Source organism: Rhinopithecus bieti, unplaced genomic scaffold (genome assembly GCF_001698545.2).
Source record: "Rhinopithecus bieti isolate Rb0 unplaced genomic scaffold, ASM169854v2 scaffold_26710, whole genome shotgun sequence".
In the NCBI taxonomy this organism is placed as follows: Eukaryota; Metazoa; Chordata; class Mammalia; order Primates; family Cercopithecidae; genus Rhinopithecus; species Rhinopithecus bieti.
In genome coordinates this window covers 37,832-54,671 of record NW_016811906.1, presented here as the reverse complement: position 1 = coordinate 54,671, position 16,840 = coordinate 37,832, and the positions used below count along the sequence as shown (strand labels likewise).

General features: G+C 41.1%; 1 protein-coding gene across 2 annotated transcripts in view; it reads left to right on the top strand.

Moving 5' to 3' along the window:
• The window catches only part of PTPN21 (protein tyrosine phosphatase non-receptor type 21), an 85,740-nt gene that overhangs the window by 42,025 nt on the left and 26,875 nt on the right, over nucleotides 1-16,840 (top strand). For both annotated transcript variants that reach the window (XM_017895378.1, XM_017895379.1), the window contains exons 4-10: nucleotides 659-756; nucleotides 3,537-3,604; nucleotides 4,439-4,509; nucleotides 7,568-7,655; nucleotides 8,067-8,155; nucleotides 11,644-11,731; nucleotides 12,438-12,517. In XM_017895378.1, the coding sequence (XP_017750867.1) occupies nucleotides 659-756; nucleotides 3,537-3,604; nucleotides 4,439-4,509; nucleotides 7,568-7,655; nucleotides 8,067-8,155; nucleotides 11,644-11,731; nucleotides 12,438-12,517 (582 nt within the window). The remainder of the gene's footprint in view (nucleotides 1-658; nucleotides 757-3,536; nucleotides 3,605-4,438; nucleotides 4,510-7,567; nucleotides 7,656-8,066; nucleotides 8,156-11,643; nucleotides 11,732-12,437; nucleotides 12,518-16,840) is intronic.

Below are 16,840 nucleotides of genomic sequence, written 5' to 3'. Positions count from 1 at the left end.
ACTAGTCAGTTTTTAAAGTAAAGATTGGCCACTGGCTTTCCATTTCTCCAACTAAAAAGAAATTGTAGGGACTGTTTTACAGGGCATGGAGCAGATGACTAATTGTCTTATAGGATCGTTTTAGTTTTGAAATAACTATAATCTGGGATAAGTAACTCATTAGATTGATTAAAGTGTATGTGTAAGTGTCATATGGTTGAGGACTTTGTCATCCTTGTTTGAAACCATCTAGGGGCTCTGCATGGTGGTTCATGTCTATAGTCCCAGCATTTTGAATCCAAGCACTAGGATTACTTGAGCCCAGGAGTTTGAGACTAGCCTGGGCAACATGGTGAAACTCCATCTCTACAAAAAATAGAAAAATTTGCCAGGCATAGTGGTGTGCACCTGTAGTCCCAGCTACTCAGGAAGCTGAGATGCGAGGATCACCTAAGCTTAGGGAGGTCGAGGCTACAGTGAGCAGTGATCATGCCACTGCACTTGAGCCTGGGCAACAGAGGGAGACCCTATCTTAAAAAAAAAAAAAAAAAAAAAAAAGTGGGATTAAGGTTTTGTTTTGCTGGTTTATGCTTCTCTACCAAATTATGGTTAAATGCATTGTGTCTCAATGAGATAATATTGACATTGACCTTCTAAAACTGACATTTTTTTTTAATAGGTATCAGTATTATCTGCAACTGAAGAAAGATATCTTGGAAGGAAGTATTCCTTGTACCTTAGAACGAGCAATTCAGCTAGCAGGCTTAGCTGTTCAAGGTAAATAAATCAATTCATAATGAAATAGTTCTATCAGATTAAAATGTGTTGCAACAAAATAGCAAGGGATTTTTAAGTTAACTGACTGTCTATATACATCTTTAGTAGTATTTATATATTAGCGAAATATTCTGTTATCTAAGGGGCTTCCTTTTGGGAAAAAATGAACTTGGAATACCTCAATGAAATGTGAGACTTCTGGAAGTTAATCATGTTATATGTCAACAGAGCAAACAATACAATAAATAGAAGTATACACACACATATTCAATCAAATGCCAAATGACGTTTCGGTCAACGAAAGACCTCATATAGGACAGTGGTCCCATAAAATTATAACACTGTATTTTTAGTGTACTTTTTCTGTGTTTAGATACACAAATATCATTGTGTTACAACTGCCTACAGTATTCAGTACAGTAACATGCTGTATAGGCTTCTATGAGCAATAGTCTATACAGTATAGCCTAGGTGTGTAGTAGGCTACACCACCTAGGTTCGTGTAAGTATACTCTGATGTTTGCACATCTCCTAATGATGCCTTTCTTAACATATTTCCATCATTAAGTGACATATGACTATATACATATACATTTATTAATACTATGCTATGTATTCATCTAGTTCAAAGACTTTATCTGCTAATAGGTCATATTTTAAGAAGAAAGACATGCCAGTCAGTGAGTTTGATGAGGTTATATTCACTTAATAGTTTAAGTACACTTCATTTGTGTGGTTTCTTCCTATTTACTTATTTCAATAGGTTTTTGGGGAACAGGTGATGTTTGGTTACATGGATAAGTTCTTATTTATTTAGTTACTTTTTTTTTTGAGATGGAGTCTCGCTCTATGGACCAGGCTGGAGTGCAGTGGCACGATCTCAGCTCACTGCAGCCTCCGCCTCCTGGGTTCAAGCAATTCTCCTGCCTCAGCTTCCTGAGTACATGGGATTGCAGATACCTGCCACCCCACACACCCAACTAATTTTTGTATTTTTAGTAGAGATGGGTTTTCAACATGTTGGCCAGGCTGGTCTCAAACTCCTGACCTCAGGTGATCCACCTGTCTCAGCCTTCCAAAGTGCTGGGATTACAGGTGTGAGCCACTGTGCCTGGCCATGGTTACATGAATAAATTCTTTAGTGTTGATTTCTGAAATTTGGGTGTACCCATCACCTGAACAGTGTACCCTGTACCCCATGTATAGTCTTTTATCCCTCACCACACTCCCACTTGTTTGGTTTCTTAAATGGTTGTCCTGGATTATGCAGTAATATCATCAATCATAATAGATAAAGATGGCTGGGTGTGGTGTCTCATGCCTCTAATCCCAGCACTTTGGGAGGCCAACATGAGAGGATTGCTTGAGTCCAGGAGTTCGAGACCAGCCTGGGCAACATAGCAAGACCATATCTTTAAAATGTACATATATAAATAAAGATTCTGCATTTCACCAGCATTTTTGAATTGTTTATTTTTTTCATTTTTACATGTCTAATATACATGTATTTACATGTATGTGTGTATTTTCTTTTTTCTGGAGACAGTCTTACTCTGTTGCCTAGGCTCGAGTGCAGTGATGTGATCGTGGCACACTGTAGCCACAACCTACTGGGCTCAAGTGAACCTCCCACCTGAGCCTCCCAAGTAGCTGTGACTACAGGTGTGCGCTACCATCCTGGCTAATTTTTATTTTTTTTTTTGAGACGGAGTCTCGCTCTGTCACCCAGGCTGGAGTGCAGTGGCCAGATCTCAGCTCACTGCAAGCTCCGCCTCCCAGGTTCACGCCATTCTCCTGCCTCAGCCTCCCGAGTAGCTGGGACTACAGGCGCCGCCACCTCGCCCAGCTAGTTTTTTGTATTTTAGTAGAGACGGGGTTTTCACCGTGTTAGCCAGGGTGGTCTCGATCTCCTGACCTCGTGATCCGCCCGTCTCGGCCTCCCAAAGCGCAGGGATTACAGGCTTGAGCCACCGCGCCCGGCCATCCTGGCTAATTTTTAAACTTTTCTGTAGAGATAGGGTCTTGCTATCTCTTGGGCTCAAGCTATCCTCCCTCCTTGGCTTACTGAAGTGCTGGGATTATAGGTGTGAGCCACTGTGCCTGGCCGGGAAGGTTTCTGACAGGGCATTATTTCAAACAATAACTGGCATTTCGCCTTGGGAGTGAAATTTAATCAGAATAATTATTAATAAAACTCCTTCGGCTATTAGCAGGCATGGAGACATGCATCTTTTTTAAACAAATGCCTGATGCACATAGAGCCACATTCCTTTTCAAGGTACTTTGGATTTTCTTAAGTATCCTTTTTGGCTTTAAGAATTACTTTTTCATAAGCATTTTGCTGAATTGTCAATTTTTTAAAAAAATTAATAATTTCAAAACAAATATATCTTGCTGTAATATATTCAAGTGGTCTAAGTCCATTTCATCACTACTGTTGACAATTTGGTTTCTCCTTGATATTTTTCTGTACATAAGCAAGCATATATGATTACAGGGTAGGTTTTGTTTGCATTTAAACTATAAAAATGAGATCATATTACATATAGCTTGCAACTTGTTTTTTTATTTAATTCATAGGCATTTTTCCAAGCCAAGACTCATGTCTGCCTAATTAACATTTTAAAAGATACTTTTAAAATATACTTTTATAGTTATAAAAAATTTGACTTCTGAAATATTAGCATACCATCTATATATACGGCATGTTTAATTTTGTTGTGCATATTTTGCAATGAAATTTAAATATAATTAACATGAATTTTTGTCATTCTATATAGCTGATTTTGGTGACTTTGATCAGTATGAATCCCAGGACTTTCTTCAGAAATTTGCCTTGTTTCCTGTGGTAAGACTTCTTTTGACGCTGGGCTTTTTAAAACAAACAGTTCATTCCTATACCCTTAATAATCCCTGAAATGAAATCCGTATGATAGATTTACTGTCAGGAATAGGATTATAAAAAAAAATTCCCTCTTATAAACATCTCAAGTGTGACTGCTTTCTCTGTTGTCGTCATCTTGGTCCTTGTGAACCCACAGAATCTGAAGGGTCTATAGTGACTGCACTGTGCCTGGAGATATTTGTTTTCTATTTGAATGTGAGTTTAAAAAGAAGGATTCATTTTCAGCTTCTCAGGAAGCATGCACAGGTTTTGCTTTTAACTGAAGGTTTGAAACCTTACAAAATTATATTGAGGAATGAATGTCACTTCTCATCAGCAATTTAAAAAGTAGATGACAAAGACACTGCCTTCTACTTTTATAAAGTCATTACTGATGGAAAGGACATGGAAACTGCATTGCAACAACTAAGGAAGGTGTGGTATGCTCTTCTGAGTGTCTACACAGCCAGCCAGAGAACACATAAGATGTTTTTATCTTGCTGGGCTCAGGACTGGCTGACTACTGTCACCAACTTGAAATAACTCAGCTGAAACTTTCCCAGGGATGAATTGAGAAGGTGGGGCAAGTTTTTTGTTTTTGTTTTTTTTTTGGCTCCTGTGAGGAAGCCACTTAATTCCTTAGAAAGGTGATTACCTATGTAAGCAAAGCTCCCATATATTAACAATAGTCATAATTTTGCCAGATAGTGACAAGAGTCATTAACAGTCAACAGCCATGATTCCTTCTAAGAAATTTGGGTGAATTGTCACGTACTTACCACTGTGTGTTTTCTTCAGGGATGGTTACAAGATGAAAAAGTATTGGAAGAAGCAACCCAAAAAGTGGCCTTACTACATCAGAAATACAGGTAACTCTAAGAAATAAGACATCGAAATAGCATAGAACCAATGTCTGCTTGAATTTGAAATATTCAATTAAATATTTAATTTACATGATTAATACGTATTTGCCCAACTAAATTTGGAACATTACTGCCACTGCTATTACAAGTAGCCAACATTTACATAGTACTCACTATGTGCCATGTGCTGTTCTAAGTAAGCACTTACCCATTACTCATTTATTGTCCTTTTTTAGCAGTGAGGACACTGAGGAAGTTGAAAGCAGCCAGTCATTGATGGGTGCCCATTTTTCACTGTGTATAGTAAAGGTTTATTTGATAACCTCATCCTGTATAGGTTAATGTAAAATTAGGATGATTTGTTTTCTTTTATGATATAGCTTAGCAAGTCCAGGGTTACTTCCCTCTGTATACCTACGGAAGCTGTGTCTGTCATCTGGGGAGCTACGCTAAGAGCTGTGGTGCTTATTACTCTGAACTATGCTTCTGCATACCTTTGTATACTTGTACATATTGACATTCTTTCACGGTGAATCTCTGTGTTGCCTGTAAGAAAAAATACTCTTCTAGAGAATGCTAGGTTTCGTTCTAAACCAACTACCACACAGTTCCACATACAGATGCTCCTTGACTTAGGATGGGGTTAAGTCCTGATAAACCCATAGTAAGTTGAAAATACTGTAAGTCAAGATGTATTTAATAAACCAGTCCTGCTGAACATCATAGCTTAGCCTAGCCTACCCTACCTGTTCTCAGAACACTTACATCAGCATACGGTTGGGCAAAATCATCTAACACAAAGCCTGTAATATATTTTATAATGTTGAATATCTCATATAATTTGTTGAATACAGTACTGAAAGTAAAAAACAGAGTAGTTGTATGGGTCCTCGAAGTACAATTCCTACTGAATTTGTATCACCTTTGTACCATTGTAAAGTTGAAAAGTCACTCAGTTGAACCATCATAAGTTGAGGACTGTCTGTACTCTACCATTAAATTCTTATAACTACTCATTAAGATAAACATTATTATCTCCATCTGTAAGATGGGGAAACCAAACTCAAAAAGATTTAGTTATCTCTGGCTGGGAGCGGTGGCTCATGCCTATAATCCCAGCACTTTGGGAGGCTGAGGCGGGCAGATCACGAAGTCAGGAGATCGAGAACATCCTGGCAAACATGATGAAACCCTGTCTCCACTAAAATACAAAATATTAGCCAGATGTTGTGGCATACACTGGTAGTCTCAGCTACTCAGAAGGCTGAGGCAGGGGATTTGCTTGAACCCGGGAGGCAGAGGTTGCAATGAGCTGAGATCGTGCCACTGCACTCCAACCTGGTGACAGAGCCAAAAAAAGAGAAAGATTTAGTTACCTCTACATGTGGTAAAGGTGGGAATTGAAAGCAGGTCAGTTTCATTAGAACCTATTGCTTATCCCCTTCCAAATAAAATAACCTTTTGCCTCTAGTCTCTCTCCACTCAAATCCACACAGTGGCTCACAAAAGATTAATCTCCCTAGCATATCACTTTTCTCTTACCTCTCCTTCTCCTTACACGTGCTAATGGGTATTTTCATGCTTCCTGCTAGCCCGAGTTCATTACTCTGGGATTAAAGGCCTCCCATAAATTGGTTAAATCCTGCCTTCCCAGCTTTACCTTCTGCTGTCCACATGAACAATTTCTTTTCTAGCTTAATTGATCCCTCAGGCACACATTGCCCTGCCTTTTGTCACTTCCATTTATTCATTTGTTCATTTCTTTAAAAGATAGCGTAGTGTTCTTACTCTGTGTTAGGCAGAGTAAGAGTGCTGGATGCTATGGCACAAAGGTAAATAGAATAATTTCTTGTCTTCTAAGTGTGCATTCCCAGCCCTGCAATATGAGGGCTGGCAGGACAACCACTATAGTAATGATAATACATATAAGAAGATAATGAGTGCAGTTAGAGGGGTACGGGTGGAATGTGTTGGGACTGCACAGAATTGGGGCACTGGGGAATCCCAGAAGGCGACCCAGAGGAAATGATACATAGACAGAGTCTTGAAGGATATTAGGAATTGCCCAGATCCACAAGTGAGTCACAGGCATACCAAGAAGAGGGATTCTCATGTGCAAAAGCCCAGAGGGGCTAGGGAACATACTCTATCTGAAGAGATGCAGAGTTTGGGATGGCTGCAGTGTGGGTGCCTTGAGCACAAAGGGGAGCATCGAAAGATGAGGCTGGAGATGCAAGTCTGCATGCACTTGGGCACTCCTCCTGTACCCACGCTGCCTTCCTACCCATCCTAGTAGTGCTGCACTCCACTCACCTGAGCGAAAAGGGGTTTTCATGTAGCCTCCTCATACCCTTATTCCCTGTATTCGACATTTAGCACATAATTCTCAGTAATGCCTGATATTTTGTTGTTTTTGTTTTTTTGGTTTTTTTTTTTTTGTTGCCCAGACTGGCGTGCAGTGGAGCAATCATAGCTCACTGTATCCTTGAACTCCTGGGTTCAAGCAGTCTTCCCACCTCAACCTTCCAAGCAGCTGGGACTATAGGTGTTGCACCACCATGCCTGGCTAATTTAAACATTTTTTTTTCTTTTTTTTTTTGTAGTGACAAGGTCTCACTATGTTGCCCAGGCTGGTCTCAAACTGCTGGCCTCAGGTGGTCCTTTCTCCTTGGCTTCCCAAGGTGCTGAGGTTACAGGCACGAGTCACCGTGCCCAGCCCTGATATTTGGGATAATAAGCAATTACTTGGTGATTTAAGAAAAGTTCAAGATTTCACCTGAAGATTTTTTTAGGAAGTTTTTTTATCCCCTACCTTCCCACTCATCTGCCTTAAGTATAGAGAGCAGGATCTCATGTGATACCCTCAGCATTCAGTAGTCCAGTGTTTTACACAGACTGGTTTTCAGTAAATATCAATATATCGATATAACCAATTATAGATGCTTAGAAACTTGAAATGTTTGTAATGTCCTATGCTAAATTGATACATAGGTTTTAAGAAAAGCTTTATTTTAAACCATTTTAAGCTTGCTTTGTGAACAATCTTGCTTCTTTTGGGTTGCAGAGGGCTCGCAGCTCCTGATGCTGAAATGCTGTACATGCAGGAGGTAGAGAGAATGGATGGCTATGGAGAAGAGAGCTACCCTGCTAAGGTAATTGTGGCTCAGTGGCTGAGGTTCTTTAAAGTTAGGCTCACAAATTTGAGAAAATCGTGGGGAAATCCAAGGATGTCCTTATGTGCAAAGGCTGAGGACATGCAAAACTCTGGAAACTTAAAAGCCGAGGTCCTGGTGACCAAAATTTTGTGGTAAAATGCATTCCCATTTTGTGGTTCATACTTTGAAATGGTCTTGAAATAGAGTTCCTAAGGAGGGCCAAACTTTTTCAATTTTTATACATATCTATAAGATCATAGATCTCATTCAGACTTTTGTCTTCCTGCATAGTTACTCTGTAGGTCTCCTGAACTTTCTGCATCTGGGAAGCCAGTCCAGGGAACTCTGTAGCAGCAGTTCTTCTGCATCTGCTTTCTGGGTGTTTCTTCTTTTGCTTTCTCCTTTTAGGATAGCCAAGGAAGTGACATATCCATTGGAGCGTGTCTTGAAGGTATCTTTGTGAAACACAAGAATGGAAGGCATCCTGTGGTATTTAGGTATTTTTCTTACCTCTTTTTGTATGTTTTCTATGACTCCTGTTGGTGATATATTTTTTTAGTACTTACAGCAGTTAAATTGTTCACAAGTCTATACCAAGGTCTCATTAAAAAATGGAAATAATTCCTTTCCTAGAAAAAAAAAATACCATTGGAATGCAACAGTCCTTTTCAGTAAGCCACTTTCTTCAAAACGAAATTTCCAGAATATAATGCCTATAATGACGGCCTATTATAAAATGCTTAAAAATGTGTGATCCTTTTTGTGCCATATGGAGGCCATTCTTTGTTTTGATGTGAATTTTTAATTTGAGCTGTGGTTTCCAGCGCCATTTATTGGTTAATTTATTTACTGTGAGACAAGGTCTCACTCTGTTGCCCAGGCTAGAGTACAGTGGTATAGTCACCACTCACTGCAGCCTTGACCTCCCAGGCTGAAGTGATCTTCCTATCCCAGCTTCCTGAGTAGCTAGGACTACAGGCTAATGCCACCATGCCTGGCTCATTTTTGTGTTTTTTGTAGAGACAGTTTCGCCATGTTGCCCAGGCTAGTCTCAAACTCTTGGGCTCAAGCTATCTGCCTGCCTCCCAGAGTGCTGGGATTCCAGGGGTGAGCCCACTGTGCCCGGCCTATGAAAAATAAAGATCTTTGTTTTGACTCTAGTTTTGTACCAAAATTCCTAAAATACCAGTATCTAAGCAAATTTCAATAATTTTTTATAATGTTGGTTTTTTTGCTGATATAAAAAAAGATACTATTCATTTGTGGAAATCTTGGAATGTGAAGAAGGATGGAAAGCATATGTAGAGGTGATTTTAATTTCCTTTATAGTATTCTGTGTTCTAATTTGTATCTTAAAGATAGTAAGTTGGTCCATATTGTACAATCCCTGCCTTTAATTCCTTAAAATCTGTAATCTGGAAAATCCAAAGTTCATTTCATAGAAATACTTGCAGTTTTACTCTGAGATTCTATTTACCCAGTTGAGTAAATTGGGTACAGAGTAGTGAAAATTAAAAGTTTATATTGTTTTTAAATTTATATTTATTATTTATTTTATTTTATAGAGATGAGGTCTTGCTGTGTTGCCCAGGCTGGTCTCTAACTCCTGGTCTCAAGCAATTCTCCCTCTTTGGCCTCCAAAGGTGATGGGATTACAGGCGTGAGCCATGGTGTCCAACCAAAAGCTTATGTTGTTTTTATAAGGCAGGAAAACATATTCTATAACTTTTGTTTTTTGTTTTTTCCTTCATGTCTACCATTTGTTAAGTGCTTATCATGAGTCAGATAAACTATGCTGAGCATTTTATGTGAATTTTTTTAGTGTAATCTTCATAACACTCTCAGCAGTAGGTATCACCACCCCTTTGCACATGTGATAATTGAGGCTTAGAAAAGTTGTGATTTGTCCATGGTCCCTCAGTTATTAACTGGCATAACTAGGACTATAACTTGGGTCCTCCACTTTATGCGTGGGCTCTTAATTACTGTATTAAACGCTTTTATTCTCTCCACCCCCTACTCACTGCCAGCATCGCAACACACACATTACTCAAGCTTTCTAAACCATTCCTACCATTTCTTCTTGAGAACTAGTTTTGCCTTTGAAGAGCTTTTTCTCTAAACTGACATCTCCTCCCTCACTTCCTTTGCTTTACTGCCTCTTGAGCCATGAATTCTCCATGGTGATTATGACTTCAGAGAGTACCCATCACTTGGGGAGCAGAACCCCACTTCTAGAATGCATTGCCCTGAGCTGGGTGGCTCCTCTTTGGCAGTTACTCTCTCGTCCCCAAGCCACTTATATTAACCCTTCCCAACATGCTGAGTTGGGGGTCAGGGAGAGGAGAGGAAAACTGATCTGTGGCTTCACCTGAAGGGCAGGGCTCTGATGGTGTCCAAAGTGTCACATGGAAACTTGAGGCATCTGCCTGGCTTCCTTTATCACTGGATGGGAATTTTCACAGTTGCCTTACTGTGATGCTAATAATCTTTAGATTTAACAAACACTGAATCACTACTAAGTTGATTTTATTTTAATGCATTTAAAATAAATCTAATGGAGAAGGATAAAATTTTTTCTTCCATAATTTTTTCTTTTTATGACATTCTGAGATTATGTAATAAAATCAAATATTAACATATAAAAGCTAATATGATAAAATTAGAAAATATGAGATTTTGAATCGTAGTGATCACTTCCAGAATAGTTCACTCTTTGAGTTCCTGGCATTTCAAATTTATCTTCACCCTGAAGCTTTTCAGAGCACACCTTCCCAACTTTTGTGCCTTATTTTAATACCTGCAGCACTTAAAGGTTCTTGTTGGCTTCTGTGTTCTTTCTCCCACCTTTCCCCTACACATGTGCTCTTTTGAGGGAAGCACTGTACTTCACTAATCTTAGTGTCCCTAGGACCGACTGCAATTTCTGGCATTGTTATAATAGGTGTCTTTTATTTTGTTGAATGAGTAAATGAGGCATTGGCAATCAGCTAAGACAGGGATCTTCCATGAAGCAAATCTGACACATGAGAATGATACATTTTACATCTTTTAAATTCTCTTTTCCCTCATTTAGTATACTTGAGTTTACTTTTTACAACTAGCTGCTGTCACTTCAATTAGAACGTTCATGCTAGCTGATTAAAACCACTGTTGAGATGGAGTCTCGCTCTGTTGCCCAGGCTGGCATGCAATGGCACAATCTTGGCTCACTGCAACCTCTGCCTCCTGGGTTCAGACGATTCTTCTGCCTCAGCCTCCTGAGTAGCTGGGATTACAGGTGCCTGCCACCTCGCCTGGCCTAGTTTTTGTAATTTCTTTTTTTTTTTTTAAAGACAGAGTTTTGTTTTTGTTGCCTAGGCTGGAGTGCAATGGTGCTGTCTCAGCTCACTGCAACCTCTGCCTCCTGGGTTCAGACAAATGATTCTTCTGCCTCAGCCTCCCGAGTAGCTGGGATTACAGGTGCTTGCCACCTCACCTGGCCTAGTTTTTGTAATTTTTTTTTTTTTAAGACGGAGTTTTGTTTTTGTTGCCTAGACTGGAGTGCAATGGTGCTGTCTCAGCTCACTACAACCTCCACCTCCTGGGTTCGAGCAATTCTCCTGCCTCAGCCTCCCAAGTAGCCAGGATTGCAGGTGCCCACCACCACGCCCAGCTAACTTTTTTGTATTAGTAGAGACAGGGTTTCACCATGTTGGCCAGGAGTCTGAAACTCCTGACCTCAGGTGATCCAACTGCCTCGGCCTCCCAAAATGCTGGGATTGCAGGTGTGAGCCACCATGCCTGGCCTAGTTTTTGTATTTTTAATAGAGACAGGGTTTCACCATGTTGGCCAGGCTGGTCTCATGTTTTTTGTTTTTTGTTTTTCTCAAAAATGTCACCAAATGCTAACTTACACGTCAGGCTTAGGGAAAACTTGTATATTCTATCTCCTTGTTTCGCCCACAGGCACTCACATTGCCATTCTCTATTTGCTGTTCTTTAGGTGGCATGACATTGCCAACATGTCCCACAACAAGTCCTTTTTTGCATTAGAACTGGCAAATAAAGAGGAGACCATCCAATTCCAAACTGTGAGTAAACATTAGGGGTCTGCATGGAATGTTTTTCCTAAAAGTTAGCAAGTTCTACTTCTGCATGCTTGTATGTGTTTGGAGGCAGGGCAGCATTAAAATTACAATATTTCATAATTGTATAAAACATGCAGTTTTATCATATAGCATTTTGCAAAATGGCAGTTGGCAAAAAATGGCTGCTCAGTAAATGCTGAATGAATGAGTCTTCGGATAACTACTGTCTGATCAAGATAACCTTTAAATTAAACCTCAGGGGTTAAGTGGGGGAGAAAGTAAGCATTGATATCTTAAATTTCATGGATAAATGAATAGCTCTGAAGAAATGTTATTTAACAGTTATTTGCTTTTGCTCTCTTGACAAAGGCAATATTGAGTTACTGAGTCATATTTTTGTTTAAAAATGTCTGAGTATATTTGGCAAGAATAAAAGTTGGTATTTTATAGTTTTAGATTCCCATGTCATTTTGAAACTGTTTAATATGAGAATCACACTGTTAGAACAGATTGTTTTGTCTTCATAAGTTAAATCCTACTTGTGGTATTCATACCATGGGCATAGTGTTGGAAAATGAAAGGCTTGTAGTGTCCTGAAAGTGACTTTATCATATGATGTCACCCATTATGTATTTAGACAAACTCTGCATTAAACGTATCAAGTTGTGTGTGTGCTTTCATACTGCTTTATGCCTATTTTGTTTGCTAGGAAGACATGGAAACTGCAAAATACATTTGGAGACTCTGTGTTGCGCGACACAAGTTTTACAGACTAAACCAGTGTAACCTGTAAGTATGTCCTGCTCGTGGAAATTATCAAAAATAATGAATTTAGAAATTGTAATCTTGAGTATACTGTATCATCAAGAAAGACATTTTATCAATTGATATCTTTTTTTGATCCTGTAGCTATTTCCCTCATTTTAGCTTTGGACCAACTTCTAATAACTACATTGTATGCCTCTAAGATTTATTTCAACTAGTTACGAGAACGGTTCTAATTCTTGAAAGGTAAAAAGGGAATAATATCCTTTATTTGTTTAAATCAATCCTCTGGTCAGCATTTTGAATCATTAAAGATTATTTAGCTTTTCCAGCCACCTGAAGAATTTGTGCCCCTCCTTCCTGGTGTGCATTTTTCTTAGCCTACATGGGTTTTTCACTGTCTGCCGGATCAATAAAGCACACGGTGATATTGCACATGTAAAATATTGTCCTTCATCTCTATTCCCCTCCAGCCTCTGCACCGTTATCTGTGCTTTCCTTAATAGCAGGTTTCCTCAAGAGAGTTGTGTATGCTTGTTTATTTCCTTCCTTCCATCCTGTTTCCCCTAAGCTTCCACATTACTGACACTGCTTGTTGTGGTCAGGTGACTTTCATCCAGTAATCATTTTATAAGTTCTTTCACTTGACCGCTCTGCAGTACTGATCCTCCGACAGCTCATTCCATCCTTCCTGAATCCTGCTCTTCTTTGGCTGCCAGGACACCACCTGCTGCTAGGCTTCCTCTTTCTAGACTGTTTCTTCTCAGTCACGTTCGCTGGTTTGGTCCTGAGGCCTTTTCTCCAAATCCGCTCCTCTAGGGGGCTTCTCCTAGCCTGTCCTCCCGCTGAGCTCCCGGTTCAAGCGATTCTCCTGCCTCAGCCTCCCGAGTAGCTGGGATTATAGGCATGTGCCACCACACACCGCTAATTTTGTATTTTCAGTAGAGACAGGGTTTCTCCACGTTGGCCAGGCTGGTCTTGAACTCCCGACCTCAGGTGATCTGCCTGCCTTGGCCTCCCAAAGTGCTGGGATTACAGATGTGAGCCGCCGTGCCCGGCCCTCCCTGAGCTCTTGACTTCTGCATCCTACCGCAAGCATTTAGTTAGTCCTCAATACCACTCTGAAAGTTGTGGTGAATATATACTACTGCCTGTGTATTCTGAAGGTACAGCTGGCAGAACTTGCTGATGAATTGGATGTGGTATGAAACCTGACCATTTTTACCACTCGTGCTAGCAGCTTGGTGCTAGCTGCCACTGCTTCTCGTCAGAATATTATGGTAGCCTTCTGACTTTGTTTCTGTGCCTTCACTACCTGTAGCTTATTTTCCATATGTCAGCCAGAATGATCTCATTTTAACCTGAATCAGATCCTGTCACTCTTTTTTTTTTTTTTTTTTTTTTTTTGAGATAGAGTCTTGCTCTGTTGCCCAGGCTAGAGTGCAATGGCATGATCTTGGCTCACTGCAACCTCCGCCTCCCGGGTTCAAGTGATTCTCCTGCCTCAGCCTCCTGAGTAGCTGGGACTACAGGTGCACGCCACCATGCCCAGCTAATTTTTTGTATTTTTAGTAGAGATGGGGTTTCACCATGTTGGCCAGGATGGTCTCAATCTCCCGACCTTGTGATCTACCCACCTTGGCCTCCCAAAGTGCCGGGATTACAGGCATGAGCCACAGCACCCGGCCCAGATCCTGTCACTCTTCTTAACCCTCCTTTGGCATTCCACTTCTTTTTTTAAGTAATTTTTTTAGTTTGTTTTTGAGACAGCTCTGTCACCCAGGCTAAGTACAGTGACATGATCATGGCTCACAGCAGCCTCTCAACCTCCTTGGGCTCAGGTGATCCTCCCACCTCAGCCTCCTGAGTAGATGGTTGTGTACCACCACACCTGGTTAATTTTTTGATATTTTTTATAGAGGCGGGATCTCCTTATGTTGTCCAGACTGGTCTCAAACTTCTGGACTTGAGGGATCCTCCTGCCCCAGCCTCCCAAAGTGCTAGACAAGTGTGAGCCACCATGCCTGGCCCCATTTTACTTCTAATAAAAGTACGAAACCATACACAGTGTGGTGCTTGCCTGGTTCCAACCTTGTGTCTTTTATCCTCCTCCTTGCTTGCTCTGTTCCAGCCACAGTGGTATCCTGGCTAGGCTACAGATGTGCCTCACCCTAGGGGACACTGTCCTTGCTGTTTTCCCAGGTCTCCACCTGCCTTGCTCCCTCATTACAGCCTGCTATCTGCTGTCTGGTCAGATATGAACCTCTTCAGAGGCTGTCCCTGATTGTCCTATGGTACTCCCCTTCCACTACGATCTGTCTCTTTGCCCTCTAACTTTGTTTTGTTCTTTATAACACTTAGCACCATGTGAATTTCTGTATTTGTTTGTTTGCTTGTTTGCCTATATCCCCTGCCAGCAGGTAAGCTCTACAGCAGTGCATAAGGACAGACATTCTTCCCTGCCTTCAGTGCTATATTCCCCATGCCAAGCAAGGGCCTGGCTCACTATCGGCCTTAATTAATTTGTTCAACTAATCTGTAGATACAAGTGTTAAGAGCTCTGATTCGAGATGTCTTGATGCTGGTGCTGTAAGATCCCTTAGGAAAACGGTACCTCACCCAGAACTGCCAAGATAAGAAAGGCTACCCAGCCAGGTGACATCTAAGCTGAGACCTGAAATGTTTCGTTCAATTCCCACAACCTTTCTTTGAGCTGTCCTTTTGTCCTCGCACCATTTCTGGAGGCGCCTCCTGGAGCTGCCTCCCATTTGGCCCCCCATGCCCTATCTCACCTGTATGCAGTCTTCTGGATAGATAAGCAAAATATGTAGCACTGCTGTTGAAGTTACATGTCAGGAACAAATCTGAGTATGTGCCTCTCACCCGCCCCGTCCTGGCTACAGGATTAAGGGCAGACTTCTCAGGTCCTTCTCTGGACTTAGCTGCCCAAGCCCAGTGGCCTTGGAGTCTGACTCCAGGAAGAAGTCTTTCCTTATCATGTGAATGCTCCCAACCCAGGCCTTTCCTAAAATGTCCTTCCTTCCCTTCTCTGACAGACTCTTAGTCATTCTTCAAGATTGAGTTTAAAATACAGCCCCTGTAGACACCACCAAGCATACGGTTTGTTTAGTCCTCAATACCACTCTAAAAGTTCTGTTTTTTTCTGTCTTTTGTAACAATGATCTGAATAATTCGTAACAATAATTTAGTAAATGCTTGCTCTATGTCAAGCATTATACTGAGCGCTTTTATTTTCTTTAATCCTTACAGTAACCCTGTTGGGCACAATTATTACTATCCCATTATTGATGAAGGTATGGAGACTTAGAGAAGTGAAATGTCTTGCCCTGCCACACAACTAGTAAGTGGAGCAGCAAGACTCGAGCCTGTGCTCTTAGCTGCTGTGCTAGCCTCTTAGAGTAGTTCCTGCCTGCTCTTTTCATGTGGATTTGATCTGTCTCTCTTGTTTGATGGAGCTCCATGAGGGCAGGGTCCCCTCTTCCTCATCTTCGTGTCCCCTGTCTGGCAAGGTGCCCGGTGTGTAAGGGTTAGTGAACGACGGGAGCTGGGGTGTGGCAGTGATGGGCGTCACAGGGGAGAAGAGCCCTTTTGCTCCTTTGTCTCTTCCTTTTATTACAGATTGTAAATGAGGCATGAGGTGGAGGGAAAGTCTAACAAGGGCGTTTTGCCCCTTAGCACCAGGAAGGAAGGAGAAAGGCTATGGAAGTGCCTTCTGTCTTGCAGGGTGTGAGAGAAACTCTGGGCAGGAGCAGCAGTGTAAAGATAACATGCAGAGATGCCCACCCGGACAGGGAGCTGCCCAGTGGTTTGCACATATGGCCCAGTCCCTGTCTCTTCTCTGCCTTCCCCTGCACCATGTTTGCATCCGAGTCCCCACCGCTGTTCTGGTGATGGGATTTTCGTAAGCACTGACAGGGAGGAGGAACTGCTTTCTTTGTAAATATGGGAACCGGTTTCCGCTAGCTGCCTGGGTGTATTTGCATATGAAAGTGTTCCCCCTGGTGGTGATGTTCAGCAGTGCTTGTTGCCTTTGGGGTTCCCCAGGGCTGGCCTGGTTATCCAGCCATATGTGGCATGATTTCTATGCACAAGTAAGTTCTAAGATTCAAGCAGTAGATAATGCAGTCTGTTGGACCACAGAATTTTCATTTTAAAGACTTTAATAAGTTAAGAATGTCATAATATTGAGCCATTATTACCTCAGTTCATTTCTTCTCTGGAAAATAGTGGAGAATCTACAATCTGAATAAACCATAAAACATAATCCCTTGCCATGAGGCATCCATATTGGCTGGTGGTTAGTGCCTTTTTTTTTTTTTTTTTTTT